At 44.6% G+C, this 18230-nt stretch overlaps 4 protein-coding genes and 1 pseudogene across 5 annotated transcripts; 4 read left to right on the top strand and 1 right to left on the bottom strand.

Annotated features, from left to right (window-relative positions):
• Positions 1-1183: 1183 nt before the first annotated feature.
• Positions 1184-1660, bottom strand: LOC308169465 (B-type lectin plumieribetin-like; the record flags this gene model as incomplete). The annotated part of the gene is made up of 2 exons (XM_080544147.1): positions 1184-1450; positions 1571-1660. 2 exons carry the CDS (start codon positions 1658-1660, stop codon positions 1184-1186), a joined length of 357 nt encoding a protein of 118 aa, XP_080400273.1.
• Positions 1661-2691: 1031 nt separating this feature from the next.
• Positions 2692-3942, top strand: LOC308169464 (B-type lectin plumieribetin-like; the record flags this gene model as incomplete). The annotated part of the gene is made up of 3 exons (XM_080544146.1): positions 2692-3091; positions 3466-3559; positions 3676-3942. Exons 2-3 carry the CDS (start codon positions 3470-3472, stop codon positions 3940-3942), a joined length of 357 nt encoding a protein of 118 aa, XP_080400272.1. The 5' UTR covers positions 2692-3091; positions 3466-3469.
• Positions 3943-7107: 3165 nt separating this feature from the next.
• LOC308169463 (B-type lectin plumieribetin-like) lies at positions 7108-7585 on the top strand (the record flags this gene model as incomplete). The annotated part of the gene is made up of 2 exons (XM_080544145.1): positions 7108-7197; positions 7319-7585. 2 exons carry the CDS (start codon positions 7108-7110, stop codon positions 7583-7585), a joined length of 357 nt encoding a protein of 118 aa, XP_080400271.1.
• A 4991-nt stretch (positions 7586-12576) lies between these two features.
• On the top strand, positions 12577-13109 carry LOC308169213 (B-type lectin plumieribetin-like; annotated as a pseudogene). Its single transcript has 2 exons — positions 12577-12662; positions 12782-13109. The product of its transcript is annotated as a B-type lectin plumieribetin-like (transcript).
• Positions 13110-16661: 3552 nt separating this feature from the next.
• On the top strand, positions 16662-17186 carry LOC308169210 (B-type lectin plumieribetin-like; the record flags this gene model as incomplete). Its single annotated transcript, XM_080543884.1, has 2 exons — positions 16662-16751; positions 16871-17186. The coding sequence occupies 2 exons, from the start codon at positions 16662-16664 to the stop codon at positions 17135-17137; spliced, it is 357 nt and encodes a 118-aa protein (XP_080400010.1). The 3' UTR covers positions 17138-17186.
• Between the last annotated feature and the right edge of the window lie 1044 nt (positions 17187-18230).

Raw genomic sequence — 18230 nt, 5'->3', positions numbered from 1 at the left:
GCCTCTCCACAGCCGTGTCCAATCAGAGAGCCTCTCCACAGCCCGTGTCCAATCAGAGAGCCTCTCCACAGCCGTGTCCAATCAGAGAGCCTCTCCACAGCCCGTGTCCAATCAGAGAGCCTCTCCACAGCCCGTGTCCAATCAGAGAGCGTCTCCACAGCCATGTCCAATCAGAGAGCGTCATGAGAGTCGCTCCTCGCCAAGACCGTTGGCCAAGCTAGAGTCAGAGCCAGAGGTAGATCCAGATGTTGAGAGAAGGAACGGAGGAGGAGGGAGGGATGTGTGTTGCATTCAGTGGGCTGAATAACAAACTTTAAATGAAAAAGAGGAAGAAAGAGAAAGAGAGGAAGGGAAGGGAAAGGAAGGGAACTTTGGCCTTTACCATGCTATGGTGCTCCCTGTCCCAGTCACAACAGTCTGGTCTAGACCCCCATCACAACAGTCTGGTCTAGACCCCCTGTCACATCAGTCTGGTCTAGACCCCCTGTCACATCAGTCTGGTCTAGACCCATCTGCCACAGAAGTCTGGTCTAAACCCCTGCCACAGAAGTCTAGTCTAAGCCCCTGTCAGTCTAGTCTAGACCTCTGTCAGTCTGGTCTAGACCTCCTGTCACATCAGTCTGGTCTAGCCCCCCCTGCCACAGAAGTCTGGTCTAGACCCCTGTCAGTCTGGTCTAGACCCCCTGTCACAGAAGTCTGGTCTAGACCCCTGTCAGTCTGGTCTAAACCCCTGTCAGTCTGGTCTAGACCTCTGTCAGTCTGGTCTACTGGTTTTCTCCAAGTTTGCTCCCTTTTCGTTCTCTCATCAGACATGGCAGCACTAACAAGAGGCAAGACTGGCAGCAGAGAGAATCCCAAGCCTCACCAAGTCAAAAGAGCCATTGAACTTGTTTTGCAGTGAGAACCAACATATAATCTCAGTGAAAGGCATTCATTCTATATGGGAGATTGTTGAAATGCCAGATTTAATTTCCCACTTTCATCAACAGAATTTTTTTCTCCAACTCATTCATTTTAATACAGCCATCGCATACTTTCGATAGATCAGAGTCATTAAAGACAACACTAGTAGATACAATTTTAAAAACTATTTATTGAACATTGAACAAGGGAGATAACAGATAATAGCACTAGATGGAATGTGCGGTCATCGTTCCTCTCCCTGGTCGAGCTGCGGTCAGATTTATTGCTTGAATCCCTTGTTCTGGGCAGAGGACCACACCTCCTCTCCATCCCTCTCCACCACCATGGTGCCATCGTTACGCAGGTAGAAGTGGGCCATCTTGAAGCCGCCAGCCTGGGTCTTCGTGTGCCACATCATCTTGTTGTCCTTCTTGTACATGGCGAAGTTGCCGTCCTCCTGCATGCACAGGCGGTGGGCTTCGCGCTGGCCTCCGGTCTCGGAGTTCCACACGGGCTTCCAGTTGTAGATGACGAAGTTGCCGTCCTCCTAGAAAGACAGATAGGATGGAAACATGCGTTTAACTGCACTGCAATGCTCCAACCTTATGTGTAAATGATAATATTATTAGTATTATAGTATAGTATCGTTCAGGCTCCAAACACTCACCTGGAAACAGGCCTTCCACTCTTTGTTGTTGGACATGAGGTAGTCTCCCTTACGGAGCTCGTCAAACTTGGACATGTAGTTCCTGCTCATGATTCTGCAATGACAAGTTAGGTAGATCACTAAATAAGTTTGAAGGAACTTCTTCTACTGTGAGCTACTGAGTTAGAGAGAGATTGTTGATTTGTTTTTTGTTACAAAATACATGTAACATGAACAGAATATGAACAATGTGGAAGTAACTCTCCACAGATAAAATATGTGTTGGAGACAGTGAAGACAGAGCAGATTTTCAAGGAAGCAGAGAACTATAATAACACAGATAGAACACAGAAACTATTGCCACACAGTTCTAATACTATTGCAGAAAGAGGAGAGAAATCATGTATCATGACTCAGCTTCACAGACCAAGAGAAGAGAACTGTAAAAGATAGAGCGACAGATCACAGTTCTGATACTCACAGGCCGGCTGTGGAGTGGATGTTGAGTCTGATGAGTTTGCAGCTCGAGGTGAAGTGTCGTCTCCTTCAGAAGCAGCAGCTTTTATAGGCAGAACCAAGAGAGGAGCCCTTTGATGGAGAACACCCTCTCTCTCAAGCCATAATCAAATCTCTTCTATCACAAGATATGTGTATATTTGGGGCAATTCGTAAAATATGCCAAGGCTCCTTTCTTATGCAAAACCCGTTTGTGAATGTGGGAGGGTCCACAGCTTGAATCCTTCACAGAACCAAAACCAATCACAGGAAGGTGCAGCTGACTGGGTCATCCCTATGTTCCCACAACCCAATGGTCCTACATTTGTATTTCATAGGTGGTGCTATTGCGACTGTTTAAAAAAACCAAATGCACAATTACCGGTACATATTTTCAAAAGAAATTGGTGGAGAGGTGTAGCATGGAGCTAGGAAGACCCCCTCAAATTTTGATCACGATCTGAGGTTTAGGGTTAGGGTAGATGGATTGGTCAACCCAATGAGGAGAAAATATGCTTCAGACAGGCAGACACACATATTTTTCTCTGTTATATAGTTAGATTACTTACAGATTAGATTACACAAGGCAATTGCCCAAGGAATACAATTTACGGCGGCACTTCGACACCAAATTGTATTCCTTGGGCACTGCCTTGTAGCAAAGACATACCAGCTTGTCTCCAATAAGCACAAACATGTATTCACTTTCCCATCTCCCTTTAAGCAAAACAACACATTCGCTATGTGGTTAGCTGCACCTTTCTGTGATTGGTTTTGGTTCTGTGAAGGATTCAAGCTGTGGCCCCTCCTCACATTCACAAGCTGGTTTCGCAGAAGAAAGGAGCCGTGGTATATTTTACAAATTGCCCCAAATATAGACATATCTTGTGAGAGAAGAGATTTGATTATGGCTTGAGAGAGAGGGTGTTCTCCATCAAAGGGCTCCTCTCTTGGTTCTGCCTATAAAAGCTGCTGGTTCTGAAGGAGACGACACTTCACCTCGAGCTGCAAACTCATCAGACTCAACATCCACTCCACAGCCGGCCTGTGAGTATCAGAACTGTGATCTGTCGCTCTGTCTTTTACAGTTCTCTTCTCTTGGTCTGTGAAGCTGAATCATGATACATGATTTCTCTCCTCTTTCTGCAATAGTATCAGAACTGTGTGGCAGTAGTTTCTGTGTTCTATCTGTGTTATTATAGTTCTCTGCTTCCTTGAAAATCTGCTCTGTCTTCACTGTCTCCAGCACATATTTTATCTGTGGAGAGTTACTTCCACATTGTTCATATTCTGTTCATGTTACATGCATTTTGTAACAAAAAATTAATCAGCAATCTCTCTCCATGTGTGTAACTCAGTAGCTCACAGTAGAAGAAGTTCCTTCAAACTTATTTAGTGATCTACCTAACTTGTCATTGCAGAATCATGAGCAGGAACTACATGTCCAAGTTTGACGAGCTCCGTAAGGGAGACTACCTCATGTCCAACAACAAAGAGTGGAAGGCCTGTTTCCAGGTGAGTGTCTGGAGCCTGAACGATACTGTACTATACTAATAATATTATCATAACACATAAGGTTGGAGCATTGCAGTGCAGTTAAACCAATGTTTCCATCCTATCTGTCTTTCTAGGAGGACGGCAACTTTGTCATCTACAACTGGAAGCCCGTGTGGAACTCCGAGACTGGAGGCCAGCGTGACGCCTACCGCCTGTGCATGCAGGAGGACGGCAACTTTGCCATGTACAAGAAGGACAACAAGATGATGTGGCACACCAAGACCCAGGCTGGTGGCTTCAAGATGGCCCACTTCTACCTGCGTAACGATGGCACCATGGTGGTGGAGAGGGACGGAGAGGAGGTGTGGTCCTCTGCCCAGAACAAGGGATTCAAGCAATAAGTCTGACCGCAGCTCGACCAGGGAGAGGAACGATGACCACACATTCCATCTAGTGCTATATTATGTTATCTCCCTTGTTCAATGTTCAATAAATATTTTTTTAAACGGTATCTACTAGTGTTGTCTTTAATGACTCTGATCTATCTGAAGTATGCGATGGCTGTATTAAAATGAATGAGGGGGAGAAAGATTCTCTCCTGCCTATGAGTTTGATGAGAGAACGAAAAGGGAGCAAAGTGGGCTCCAGCATCTGGAACAAAGTGGGAAATTAAATCTGGTTTAATCTCCGATGTAGAATGAACGCCTTTCACTGAGATAATATTTTGGTTCTCACTGCAAAACAAGTTCAATGGCTCTTTTGACTTGGTGAGGTTTGGGATTCTCTCTGCTGCCAGTCTTGCCTCTTGTTAGTGCTGCCATGTCTGATGAGAGAACGAAAAGGGAGCAAACTTTGCGAGGCTTCACAATTGCTGAGTTGCGGCCCAGCTCACTGAAATGTGAGCTTGACCAGCAGAACATTTATGAACAATTCTTGAAAGACAGTGATGTTAAGGTCAAGTACTACACTAGACTCCCATGCTTTTTTTGCAATTTTAATGGCTGTGTTAAACTCTTTTATGCCCTACCTACCTCAGACAAACAGAATATTGTCACCCTTTCAGATGCTTGTTATGTCTCTCATGCGCCTGTGGCTGGATCTATCCATCCAACACATTGCTCACCTGTTTCGCGTAGACCGAAAAACTGTTTCCACCACATTCACTGACACCTTTAATGTTTTGAATGCACGACTTAATTCACTGGCCAGAGAGAGAGTGTTTGCAGGACTCAATGCCCCATCAATTTGTGGAGGCCTTTGGGAACCGTATGGCGATTATTTTGGACTGTTTTAAAGTCTGTATGGAGAGGCCATCCAATCTGAAAGCACAAGCACAGTCATTTTCCCAGTACAAACACCATCACACAATGAAATACCTCATTGGTATCACACCTCAAGGAGCCATGTAATTCATTTCCAAGATGATGGGGAGGGCGGGCAGGCGGGCCAGTGCTAAGCTGATAACAGAGAACAGTGGCGTGCTTGACAAACTGTTACCTCGTGAATTGGTGTTGGCTGATCGCGGTTTTGACATCAAGGACAGTGTGGGAATGATGTGTGCAGAGGTTAAGATCCCTGCCTTCACAAAAGGACGATGTCAGATGGATGCAAAAGATGTGGAACAAATACGACAGATAGCTCATCTCAGAATCCATGTGGAGGGTGATCGGTTGTATACGCAACAAGTACACTATATTGGACAAGACAATACCCATAAGTATGGTGCTTTGTTGTGAGGGTGAGGAGATGACACTCCTTGACAAAATCGTTACTGTTTGTTGTGTCCTGACAAACATGTGTCCCAGTATGGTTGTACAGCCAAGGTGCAACAGTGACACCTAGTGACATAAAGAAAGACACAAAGCCCACCTAAGCTATGGATGTAGAAAAAAACATGTAAATAGATTTGTTATTTGATCGCCAGTGTCTTATTTGAAATTGGCGGCTCAACAATGTCATTTTGAATGGGAAACCGCGGTTATTTTCGTTAACGGTTTCATGGAAGCCGTCCATCCCTAAAGCCTGGTACACCCATAAAGATTTTCTAAATGTTAACAGATTTTTTTATCTGAGAGAGACCCCACACATGAAGACAAAAAATCATGGATTGAAAATGTTTGATCGTATTGTGTGTGGTGTGCTCCGATATTCCCAATACAGCACACCACATAGGCCTACATAAAGATCTGTCCTACGACAGTCGAGAGTCTTGTCCCCCAAGCCAGAAATCTTGCGTGATCAGGGTAGTAGTACCCTGACTGACCTGTACGAGGCAGCCATGTGCGACCGGGCAAATAAAGTGCTGAAGAACGAAAAGAAGAAGGCACGTCAGTCAGCTTGCTTCTTGATTGGCTACATTCCATTCCACGTCACAATCCATGGAGTCAGTGACTCGGGAGTTGTCAGTTTTGACCACACACAACAATATTTTTTTATTTATTTTTTTAAGTTATTTTTTCTGAGTGGGGCAGTCCCACTCATGTTTTTCATTTTTATTGACAGTACAGTATAGATTATGACAGGAAGGATGGGTGAGAGAGAGAGGAGGGATGACATGCAGGATATGTCCCGGGCCGGAATCGAACCGGGGAACCTGCGGTTACATGGTCGACGCTTAACCCGCAACGCCACCTAAGCGCCCCACACAACAAGACTTTTGCTCGTGAATATTGAACAAGTTTAATATTTACGATCGTCGGCCCCGACCATTTTCCGAGCTGATTGTTGGGAGAAATTGACTCTTAACACACCTCACACCACAGGATAATCTTGTAGGATAATCTTTAGAGCCATCCGATAATCGGGCGTTTGCTGTCCTTGGTCGGAAAGGGGGAAATTGGGCCAAAATCGGCCAGATTATCTTTATGTGTGTACCAGGCTTACACACACACACAGAGTACAACAAGTATTGGTTTTGGTTCTGTGAAGAATTCAAGCTGTGGCCCCTCTTCACATTCACAAGCTGGTTTTGCAGAAGAAAGGAGCCGTGGTATATTTGACAAATTGCCCCAAATATAGACATATCTTGTGATAGAAGAGATTTGATTATGGCTTGAGAGAGAGGGTGTTCTCCATCAAAGGGCTCCTCTCTTGGTTCTGCCTATAAAAGCTGCTGGTTCTGAAGGAGACGACACTTCACCTCGAGCTGCAAACTCATCAGACTCAACATCCACTCCACAGCCGGCCTGTGAGTATCAGAACTGTGATCTGTCGCTCTGTCTTTTACAGTTCTCTTCTCTTGGTCTGTGAAGCTGAATCATGATACATGATTTCTCTCCTCTTTCTGCAATAGTATCAGAACTGTGTGGCAATAGTTTCTGTGTTATATCGGTGTTATTATAGTTCTCTGCTTCCTTGAAAATCTGCTCTGTCTTCACTGTCTCCAACACATATTTTATCTGTGGAGAGTTACTTCCACATTGTTCATATTCTGTTTTATGTTACATGTATTTTGTAACAAAAAACAAATCGTCAATCTCTCTCCATGTGTGTAACTCAGTAGCTCACAGTAGAAGAAGTTCCTTCAAGCTTATTTAGTGATTTACCTAACTTGTCATTGCAGAATCATGAGCAGGAACTACATGTCCAAGTTTGACGAGCTCCGTAAGGGAGACTACCTCATGTCCAACAACAAAGAGTGGAAGGCCTGTTTCCAGGTGAGTGTCTGGAGCCTGAACGATACTATACTATAATACTAATAATATAATCATAACACATAAGGTTGGAGCATTGCAGTGCACAGTTAAACCCATGTTTCCATCCTATCTGTCTTTCTAGGAGGACGGCAACTTCGTCATCTACAACTGGAAGCCCGTGTGGAACTCCGAGACCGGAGGCCAGCGTGAAGCCCACCGCCTGTGCATGCAGGAGGACGGCAACTTTGCCATGTACAAGAAGGACAACAAGATGATGTGGCACACCAAGACCCAGGCTGGTGGCTTCAAGATGGCCCACTTCTACCTGCGTAACGATGGCACCATGGTGGTGGAGAGGGACGGAGAGGAGGTGTGGTCCTCTGCCCAGAACAAGGGATTCAAGCAATAAGTCTGACCGCAGCTCGACCAGGGAGAGGAACGATGACCGCACATTCCATCTAGTGCTATATTATGTTATCTCCCTTGTTCAATGTTCAATAAATATATTTTTAAACGGTATCTACTAGTGTTGTCTTTAATGACTCTGATCTATCTGAAGTATGTGATGGCTGTATTAAAATGAATGAGGGGGAGAAAGATTCTCTTCTGCCTATGAGTTTGATGAGAGAACGAAAAGGTAGCAAACTTGGAGAAAAGGGAGCAAAGTGGGCTCCAGCATCTGGAACAAAGTGGGAAATTAAATCTGGTTTAATCTCCGATGTAGAATGAATGCCTTTCACTGATATAGTATTTTGGTTCTCACTGCAAAACAAGTTCAATGGCTCTTTTGACTTGGTGAGGCTTGGGATTCTCTCTGCTGCCAGTCTTGCCTCTTGTTAGTGCTGCCATGTCTGATGAGAGAACGAAAAGGGAGCAAACTTTGCGAGGCTTCACAATTGCCGAGTTGCGGCCCAGTTCACCAGACCCTGTCACATTATGTTTTTTACTATGCTGCAGTGTTACTTTTTAATGTTCTGCATACTGCAGGCAGGATCATGTCAGGCCCATAACTTTAATACAATTTTAAAAATAATAATTATCACTTCAAGCTTTGTCTGTTACATTATTGTTTTTATTGTCATTTAATAACATTTAATTCATTTAATTACATTATTTTTATTTAAGTAGTTCCAGTACAATAAACAGCCAACATTCAACAGAATACAAACTTGGAAAGAGAGGAGTAATCACTACAGAAAATAACTACTGGATGGATGTGATGTTTTGTGTGTCTTCAGTCACATTAATGTTCTTGATCATGTTCCCCTTAATTCCTTGAAGCCAATGAAACTCGTCATAATGACTAAGGCCAGGGGTGACAAACTCAATTTCATCCCGGGCCACATCAGCATTATGGTTTTCCCAATACAAACACCATCACACAATGAAATACCTCATTGGTATCACACCTCAAGGAGCTGTGTAATTCATTTCCAAGGGATGGGGAGGGCGGGCAGGCGGGCCAGTGGTAAGCTGATAACAGAGAACAGTGGCGTGCTTGACAAACTGTAACCTCGTGAATTGGTGTTGGCTGATCGCGGTTTTGACATCAAGGACAGTGTGAAAATGATGTGTGCAGAGGTCAAGATCCCTGCCTTCACAAAAGGACGATGTCAGATGGATGCAAAAGATGTGGAACAAACACGACAGATAGCTCATCTCAGCATCCATGTGGAGGCTGTCCTACGACAGTCTAGAGTCTCGTCCCCCAAGCCAGAAATCTCGCGTGATCAGGGTAGTAGTACCCTGACTGACCTGTACGAGGCAGCCATGTGCGACCGGGCAAATAAAGTGCTGAAGAACGAAAAGAAGAAGGCTCGTCAGTCAGCTCGCTTCTTGATTGGCTACATTCCATTCCTTCATCACAATCCACGGAGTCAGTGACTCGGGAGTTGTCAGTTTTGACCACACACAACAAGACTTTTGCTCGTAAATATTGAACACGTTTAATATTTGCGATCGTCGGCCCCGACCATTTTCCGAGCTGATTGTCGAGAGAAATTGACTCTTAACACACCTCACACCACAGGATAATCTTGTAGGATAATCTTTAGAGCCATCCGATAATCGGGCGTTTGCTGTCCTTGGTCGGAAAGGGCGAAATTGGGCCAAAATCGGCCAGATTATCTTCATGTGTGTACCAGGCTTTACACACACACACACACACACACACACACACACACACACACACACACACACACACACACACACGCACGCACACGCACACGCACACGCACACACACACAGAGTACATTATACAAAGTAGTGTACATAATGAAGTCAAAATAAAAATAAGGGTTGTTTCAGTTCATAACTACACTGGTCAGGTTGTGGTTGAGGTTACTCAGAGGACAAAGTGGGATGTAAGAGTGATTCTGCCTGACCCGGTAAACACCAAGTACATCTCTCCCCATCCTGAGACACTATGGGCCCTATTATGCACTTCATAAGTCTTAAGCAATAAGACGAGGCGGTAGATCTAAACTTAAGACGTGGAGGCGTGGTCAAGGCCACTTTGCTATTATGCGTGCGGTAGTGGGCGCCTAAGACCCGGCGCTAAGCCCAGAAATTAGTCATGGGTGTGTTTTGGGCGTCTTCTCAATCAACCCAATCAGCGTGCCAGGTGCCATTCCCTTTTAAGAACCGGCTGCGTTAAGTCATAAGCGCTATGCTATTATACAGTTCATAGGCGCTAGACTTCATGCACGTTTTGAAACACGAGGCGCGCTCGTGTTTCAAAACGTGCATGAAGTCTAGCACCTAAGAACTTTTCAAACCACTTCTTAGCGCTAGGCGCAAAGTCAGATCGCATAATAGCAGGGGCGCCTAGCGCACTTCATTAACATATGAACACTCCCACAATGAGTAATATATGCACGGGAGTCTTACCAGTGGTGTGCCGTCAGGGCCAGCAAGGCCTTCTCTGCTGGCCTAAACATCATCAGAATATACATTTTATTTTAATATATTTTTTCCACAAATATGTATTAATGATTCCCCATAGTCTATTCTCTTCATTTCATAGCTTTCCTCTTGGTTGCGCTGCTTCCAGTCTCCGATTGAGATTTGGAGGGCTGGCCTTTATGTTAGAGCTTTTATCCAATCAAAATGTGTTGCTAGGGGGCTCCGAAATCTGCCCGCCTGCATATTAAACGGTGCCGCGAATTTGACCTGTAACTTAACGTTGGAACGAGAAAACCTGTGGCGTACCTAGTAAACCTATGTAGATGCGAGCAAAAGCAACAACGGCGCCTGCTGTAAGGCTCAATGATGTCAGCACCCAGAACGTCTTTTGATTGGATACGCACTATTGATACGCACTATTGATACGCACTATTGATACGCACTATTGATATTCACTATTGAGATGCGTAACTATGCCGGTAGATGTGAAACTTTTGAAAGTGCGCAGGGAAACGGAGTTCCACAACGAAAGCTTTCGTTGACTGATCGATAATACTGATCGATTGTGTCCTGTTTTTGGGTAAACAATAACTTTCATTTAGGGGACACGAACAGAGGAAACTACATTGAGCTTCTTTCTTTTCTGGCTGAAAACAACCCAGATTTACATTACCACCTGTCCACAAACAAAGTGTTTACTGGGACGTCAGGCAAAATACAAAACGTGATTGGAGAAGAGATCAAAATGGAGATTAAAAAGGCACCCTTTGTCGCTATTATGGTGGACGAGACGACAGACGTGGGTAATGTAGCGATCTTAAAGATGTTAGTTTAACACTCTTCATTGTAAATGCGGATTTATTGATTAAAAATGCTTCGGAAATATTAATATAACTCTGTTGTACTTGTCTGACTATGTTAAGGTGATGCAACGCCCGGTTATACTGTGTTTCTGTCTAGTTTCTAGAGCCATGGCGTCATAACGATGGTATTAAGAGGTAGAATAATTCAGGTAGGAATGTGTCGGACATCACTGAAGGCCTAGGTGTGAAATGCACCGCCCGCCACTGAGTCTTACGTCTTATGTGTGGGCGCCTAGCGACACCTGCATAATAGCAGTAGCGCGTATGAAGCGCATAATAAGGGTGGCGGTAGGTCTTAACCTGGCGGTGCGTCTTAATTAAGACTTAAGACGGCAAGTTAAGAAGTGCATAATAGGGCCCTATATCACACACCATCCTAATCCATGGAGCAATCGCTGCACGCTTAACAACAAACACAAAACAAACTAAATGCAAGCACAACCATTAGAATACACGCATAGGTATGGCACAGTATTGTCAGTGCTTTCGTCAACAGCTAATGTAAAAGCCAGATAACTGCGTGCTTCTTCAGCCAGTTGTGTCGTCACATTTCCCGCTAGCTCCCCTCCCTCGGTCTGCGATAGTGTTTCTTGACAAGCTGACATTGTTAAAAGCCTGTTTCTGGTCAGGGCACACCTGTCCACACCTGTTCACATACCTTCTGCTGGCTTTCACTGTTGCATCATTTGTTGCTGTAACTTTTGCAAACATATTCTGTTGAGAATGCAGGCGGCCTTTTAATTCTTGGACTTTTCTTTGCTTTTCTTGGTGGCTAAGGTTAGCATACTTGGCCATACTTGTTTGGTGTCCAAGTGCCGCCGTAAATTGTATTCCGTAAATTGTATTCCTTGGGCACTGCCTTGTAGCAAAGACATATCAGCTTGTCTCCATTAAGCACAAACATGTATTCACTTTCCCATCTCTCTTTAAGCAAAACAAGACATTCGCTATGTGGTTAGCTGCACCTTTCTGTGATTGGTTTTGGTTCTGTGAAGGATTCAAGCTGTGGCCCCTCCTCACATTCACAAGCTGGTTTCGCAGAAGAAAGGAGCCGTGGTATTTTTTACAAATTGCCCCAAATATAGACTTATCTTGTGATAGAAGAGATTGGATTATGGCTTGAGAGAGAGGGTGTTCTCCATCAAAGGGCTCCTCTCTTGGTTCTGGCTATAAAAGCTGCAGCTTCTGAAGGAGACGACACTTCACCTCGAGCTGCAAACTCATCAGACTCAACATCCACTCCACAGCCGGCCTGTGAGTATCAGAACTGTGATCTGTCGCTCTGTCTTTTACAGTTCTCTTCTCCTGGTCTGTGAAGCTGAATCATGATACATGATTTCTCTCCTCTTTCTGCAATAGTATCAGAACTGTGTGGCAATAGTTTCTGTGTTCTATCTGTGTTATTATAGTTCTCTGCTTCCTTGAAAATCTGCTCTGTCTTCACTGTCTCCAACACATATTTTATCTGTGGAGAGTTACTTCCACATTGTTCATATTTTGTTTTATGTTACATGTATTTTGTAACAAAAAACAAATCAGCAATCTCTCTCCATGTGTGTAACTCAGTAGATAACAGTAGAAGAAGTTCCTTCAAGCTTATTTAGTGATTTACCTAACTTGTCATTGCAGAATCATGAGCAGGAACTACATGTCCATGACGAGCTCCGTAAGGGAGACTACCTCATGTCCAACAACAAAGAGTGGAAGGCCTGTTTCCAGGTGAGTGTCTGGAGCCTGAACGATACTATACTATAATACTAATACTATTATCATAACACATAAGGTGAGGGCATTGCAGTGCAGTTAAACCCATGTTTCCATCCTATCTGTCTTTCTAGGAGGACGGCAACTTCGTCATCTACAACTGGAAGCCCGTGTGGAACTCCGAGACCGGAGGCCAGCGTGACGCCTACCGCCTGTGCATGCAGGAGGACGGCAACTTCGCCATGTACAAGAAGGACAACAAGATGATGTGGCACACCAAGACCCAGGCTGGTGGCTTCAAGATGGCCCACTTCTACCTGCGTAACGATGGCACCATGGTGGTGGAGAGGGACGGAGAGGAGGTGTGGTCCTCTGCCCAGAACAAGGGATTCAAGCAATAAGTCTGACCGCAGCTCGACCAGGGAGAGGAACGATGACCGCACATTCCATCTAGTGCTATATTATGTTATCTGTTCAATAAATATTTTTTTAAATTGTATCTACTAGTGTTGTCTTTAATGACTCTGATCTATCTGAAGTATGCGATGGCTGTATTAAAATGAATGAGGGTGAGAAAGATTCTCTCCTGGCTATGAGTTTGATGAGAGAACGAAAAGGGAGCAAACTTGGAGAAAACTGTACATGAGCCTCCAGTGACTTGTCATTTTTGAATTGTTCACAAGTATAAGCACTCACGCCACAGACCAGGTAGGCAAAGTTATCGCTAATGCTAACAGGAGGTAGCATCTCTGGTTCAGTTCTGAACTATCTCCAAGAGAGAAACCCCTTCTGCTCCGATCCAAGCTTGCGCAGTGTCTCAACTCCATGCGCACCCTTCTGTGAATGTTGAAAAGGCAAAGACCATCGGAAACACCATCTTGGCCAGCATGGAGGGACAGACTACTGCTGAGTACACATTCAAGAAGAAGGAGCAGGCAATCACCATGAGTATGAAGTTTTTAGTCAAGATTGATGGTGAAGCAGTGCAGGTGGATCCTCAACTACTTTTCCAACGACTCATAATTGCTGCTAAAGCTTCACAAGACCTGGCATCAGTGTTCAGGTATGAGACCTGGCACCAGTGTTCAGGTATGAGACCTGGCACCAGTGATCAGGTATGAGACCTGGCACCAGTGTTCAGGTATGAGGTGCTTCGACAGCCACAGAAGCCAGTGCTAGCAGATGCCATTTGGGAGCTCCTCACACCTGACCTTCCGGGAAACACAGACACATCCACAAAAGACATGACACACCGGAGGCGAGCAGGTGGGAGGACTGGAGCAGCCGTAACCATGGATGAAGACATGCCTATTACGATGAATAAAGACCTGTTCCTTTCAAACAACACAAACAAGCAGCAGTTCATCAACATGCTCAGTGGTCACCTACAGAAGAACTGTCAGACGTACCATGCTTCAGAATAAAAGTCAGAAAAATAACATTTCAGAATAAAAGTCAGAAAAATAAAATTTCTGAATAAAAGTCAGAAAAATAACATTTCAGAGTAAAAGTCAGAAAGAAAATATTTCAGAATAAAAGTCTGAAAATTTAATTTCAGAATAAAAGTCTGAATTTTTTTATTTCAGAATAAAAGTCCAGTATGTGCTGGATGGTGGAGTATTGGTTAAGCGCATCCCATGGACACGTGGATCCACATACAAGGACATCTGCAAGCTGTACAGCGAGTAAGTCACAAGGAAGTTTGGAGAGGCAGTTGTTGTGTTCGACGGTTATCAGGGCACATCCACAAAAGACATAACACACCGCAGGCGAGCAGGTGGGAGGACTGGAGCAGCCGTAACCATGGATGAAGACATGCCTATTACGATGAATAAAGACCTGTTCCTTTCAAAAAACACAAACAAGCAGCAGTTCATCAACATGCTCAGTGGTCACCTACAGAAGAACTGTCAGATGTACCATGCTCCAGGTGATGCTGATCTCCTCATTGTGCAAAAAGCAGTGCAGTCTGCCACACTAACAAACGCTGTGCTCATTGGTGATGATACAGATCTGCTCGTCCTCCTCATATACCAAACCAACCTCAAGTCATATGACCTCTTCTTCAAACCTGAGGCGAAGAAGAGCATAAAGGAGCCACGTGTCTGGAACATCAAGGCCGCCAAGCAGAAGCTGGGTCCCAGTGTTTGCCCTCACATCCTCTTCATCCATGCAATAGCTGGGTGTGACACTACCTCCCGCATTTATGGCATTGGGAAAGGAGCTCCCCTCAAGAAATTCACAATCAGTGATGACTTCTGTGAGCAAGCTAAAGTGTTTGACACACAGTCAGCTACCACAGCAGAATGCACAATAACTAATCTTTGCAAAATAACAAAGAATGCTTTGCTGTGCCTGGACAATAGGAAACCTGGGGAGGGACTCGACTACGACACTATCGCTTTTGTGAGAAGGTAGCTATTAGCACTTCTCATGTACAGCCGCAGAGTCTGCCACCTACGTCAGCAGCAGCGAAGTACCACAGTCTTCGTGTGTCCTACCAGGTGCAGCAGTGGAAGGGAACCCCAAATGAACTCCTGCCACAAGAATGGGGATGGAAAGAGAATGATGAGGCTTGTCCCTGTCCAAACTGACTTACCACCAGCTCCACAGGAACTCCGGTTCATCAGATGCACCTGCAAGACAGACTGCAGCAGCCTGAGGTGCACATGCAAGAAGCATGGCATTGAGTGCTCTGTTGCATGTAGCAACTGCAAAGGATTGGGGTGTGCAAACTCATCTCAGGCTGCATGTGATGAAGATGATGACGATGAAGATGGTGAAGATGAACCAGACACCTACTGATTAAGTTTTACTTAAAAGTTAACATGTTTACGTTTTTGTTCAATAGTGCCAACATGTTGATTAGTGCAAATCTACCAGTCACAAATATTTTGAAAGTAACATAAAAGTGATATTTTAATAATATTGTTTTCAATTGTTGTTAATCAATGCCTGTATTAATGTTGATTACTGCCAATTTATGTTGCCTTGTATAAAAGTACATTAATTTAGTGATTCGATTAGAAGTTTCAACATTTTAAAGCTTTATAATGTAATTTTTGGAAGCAAAAACGTGTTACCAGGTTATGGTAAAAAAAAAAATAATACTTTCCACCACTTTCTTAAGACGTTTTATATGTCATATAGGAGACATTTATGAGCAATAAAAAGTTTAAAGATTTTCTGTTTCAATTTGTCTGAGTTCCCCCCTCTTTTCTCACAAAATGCCTGTACTACACTGCCTTGTAGCAAAGACATACCAGCTTTTAATAAGCACAAACAAGTATTCACTTTCCCATCTCTCTTTAAGCAAAACAAGACATTCGCTATGTGGTTAGCTGCACATTTCTGGGATTGGTTTTGGTTCTGTGAAGGATTCAAGCTGTGGCCCCTCCCACATTCACAAGCTGGTTTTGCAGAAGAAAGGAGCCTTGGCATATTTTACAAATTGCCCCCAAAATTGACATATTTTGTCATAGAAGAGATTTGATTATGGCTTGAGAGAGAGGGTGTTCTCCATCAAAGGGCTCCTCTCTTGGTTCTGCCTATAAAAGCTGCTGGTTCTGAAGGAGACGACACTTCACCTCGAGCTGCAAACTCATCAGACTCAACATCCACTCCACAGCCGGCCTGTGAGTATCAGAACTGTGATCTGTCGCTCTGTCTTTTACAGTTCTCTTCTCTTGGTCTGTGAAGCTGAATCATGATACATGATTTCTCTCCTCTTTCTGCAATAGTATCAGAACTGTGTGGCAGTAGTTTCTGTGTTATATCTGTGTTATTATAGTTCTCTGCTTCCTTGAAAATCTGCTCTGTTTTCACTGTCTCCAACACATATTTTATCTGTGGAGAGTTACTTCCACATTGTTCATATTCTGTTTTATGTTACATGCATTTTGTAACAAAAAACAAATCAGCGACCTCTCTCCATGTGTGTAATTCAGTAGCTCACAGTAGAAGAAGTTCCTTCAAGCTTATTTAGTGATCTACCTAACTCGTCATTACAGAATCATGAGCAGGAACTACATGTCCAAGTTTGACGAGCTCCGTAAGGGAGACTACCTCATGTCCAACAACAAAGAGTGGAAGGCCTGTTTCCAGGTGAGTGTCTGGAGCCTGAACGATACTATACTATAATACTAATAATATTATCATAACACATAAGGTTGGAGCATTGCAGTACAGTTAAACGCATGTTTCCATCCTATCTGTCTTTCTAGGAGGACGGCAACTTCGTCATCTACAACTGGAAGCCCGTGTGGAACTCCGAGACCGGAGGCCAGCGCGAAGCCCACCGCCTGTGCATGCAGGAGGACGGCAACTTCGCCATGTACAAGAGGGACAACAAGATGATGTGGCACACCAAGACCCAGGCTGGCGGCTTCAAGATGGCCCACTTCTACCTGCGTAACGATGGCACCATGGTGGTGGAGAGGGACGGAGAGGAGGTGTGGTCCTCTGCCCAGAACAAGGGATTCAAGCAATAAGTCTGACCGCAGCTCGACCAGGGAGAGGAACGATGACCGCACATTCCATCTAGTGCTATTATCTGTTATCTCCCTTGTTCAATGTTCAATAAATATATTTTTAAACTGTATCTACTAGTGTTGTCTTTAATGACTCTGATCTATCTGAAGTATGCGATGGCTGTATTAAAATTAATGAGTTGGAGAAAGATTCTCTCCTGGCTGTGAGTTTGATGAGAGAATGAAAAGGGAGCAAAGTGGGCTCCAGCATCTGGAACAAAGTGGGAAATTAAATCTGGCATTTCAACAATCTCCCATATAGAATGAATGCCTTTCACTGAGATTATATTTTGGTTCTCACTGCAAAACAAGTTCAATGGCTCTTTTGACTTGGTGAAGCTTGGGATTCTCTCTGTCTTGCCTCTTGTTAGCGCTGCCATGTCTGATGAGAGAACGAAAAGGGAGCAAACTTGGAGAAAACCAGTAGACCAGACTGACGGGGGGTCTAGACCAGACTTCTGTGACAGGGGGGTCTAGACCAGACTTCTGTGGCAGGGGGGTCTAGACCAGACTGATGTGACAGGGGGGTATAGACCAGACTGATGTGACAGGAGGTCTAGACCAGACTGACAGAGGTCTAGACTAGACTGACAGGGGCTTAGAATAGACTTCTGTGGCAGGGGTTTAGACCAGACATCTGTGGCAGGGGGGTCTAGACCAGACTTCTGTGGCAGGGGGGTCTAGACCAGACTGATGTGGCAGGGGGATCTAGACCAGACTGACAGGGGGGTCTACACCAGACTTCTGTGGCAGGGGGTCTAGACAGGACTTCTGTGGCAGGGGGGTTTAGACCAGACATCTGTGGCAGGGGGGTCTAGACCAGACTGATGTGACAGGGGGGTCTAGACCAGACTGCTGTGGCAGGGGGTCTAGACCAGACTGATGTGACAGGGGGTCTAGACTAGACTTCTGTAGCAGGGGGTCTAGACCAGACTGATGTGACAGGGGGGTCTAGACCAGACTTCTGTGGCAGGGGGGTCTAGACCAGACTTCTGTGGCAGGGGGGTCTAGACAGGACTTCTGTGGCAGGGGGGTTTAGACCAGACATCTGTGG

This window comes from Nansenia antarctica (assembly GCF_963989245.1).
Source record: "Nansenia antarctica genome assembly, chromosome: 13".
Lineage (NCBI taxonomy): Eukaryota > Metazoa > Chordata > Actinopteri > Argentiniformes > Microstomatidae > Nansenia > Nansenia antarctica.
Note: the sequence above shows the minus strand (reverse complement) of the source record. Positions and strands in the feature narration are given on the sequence as shown.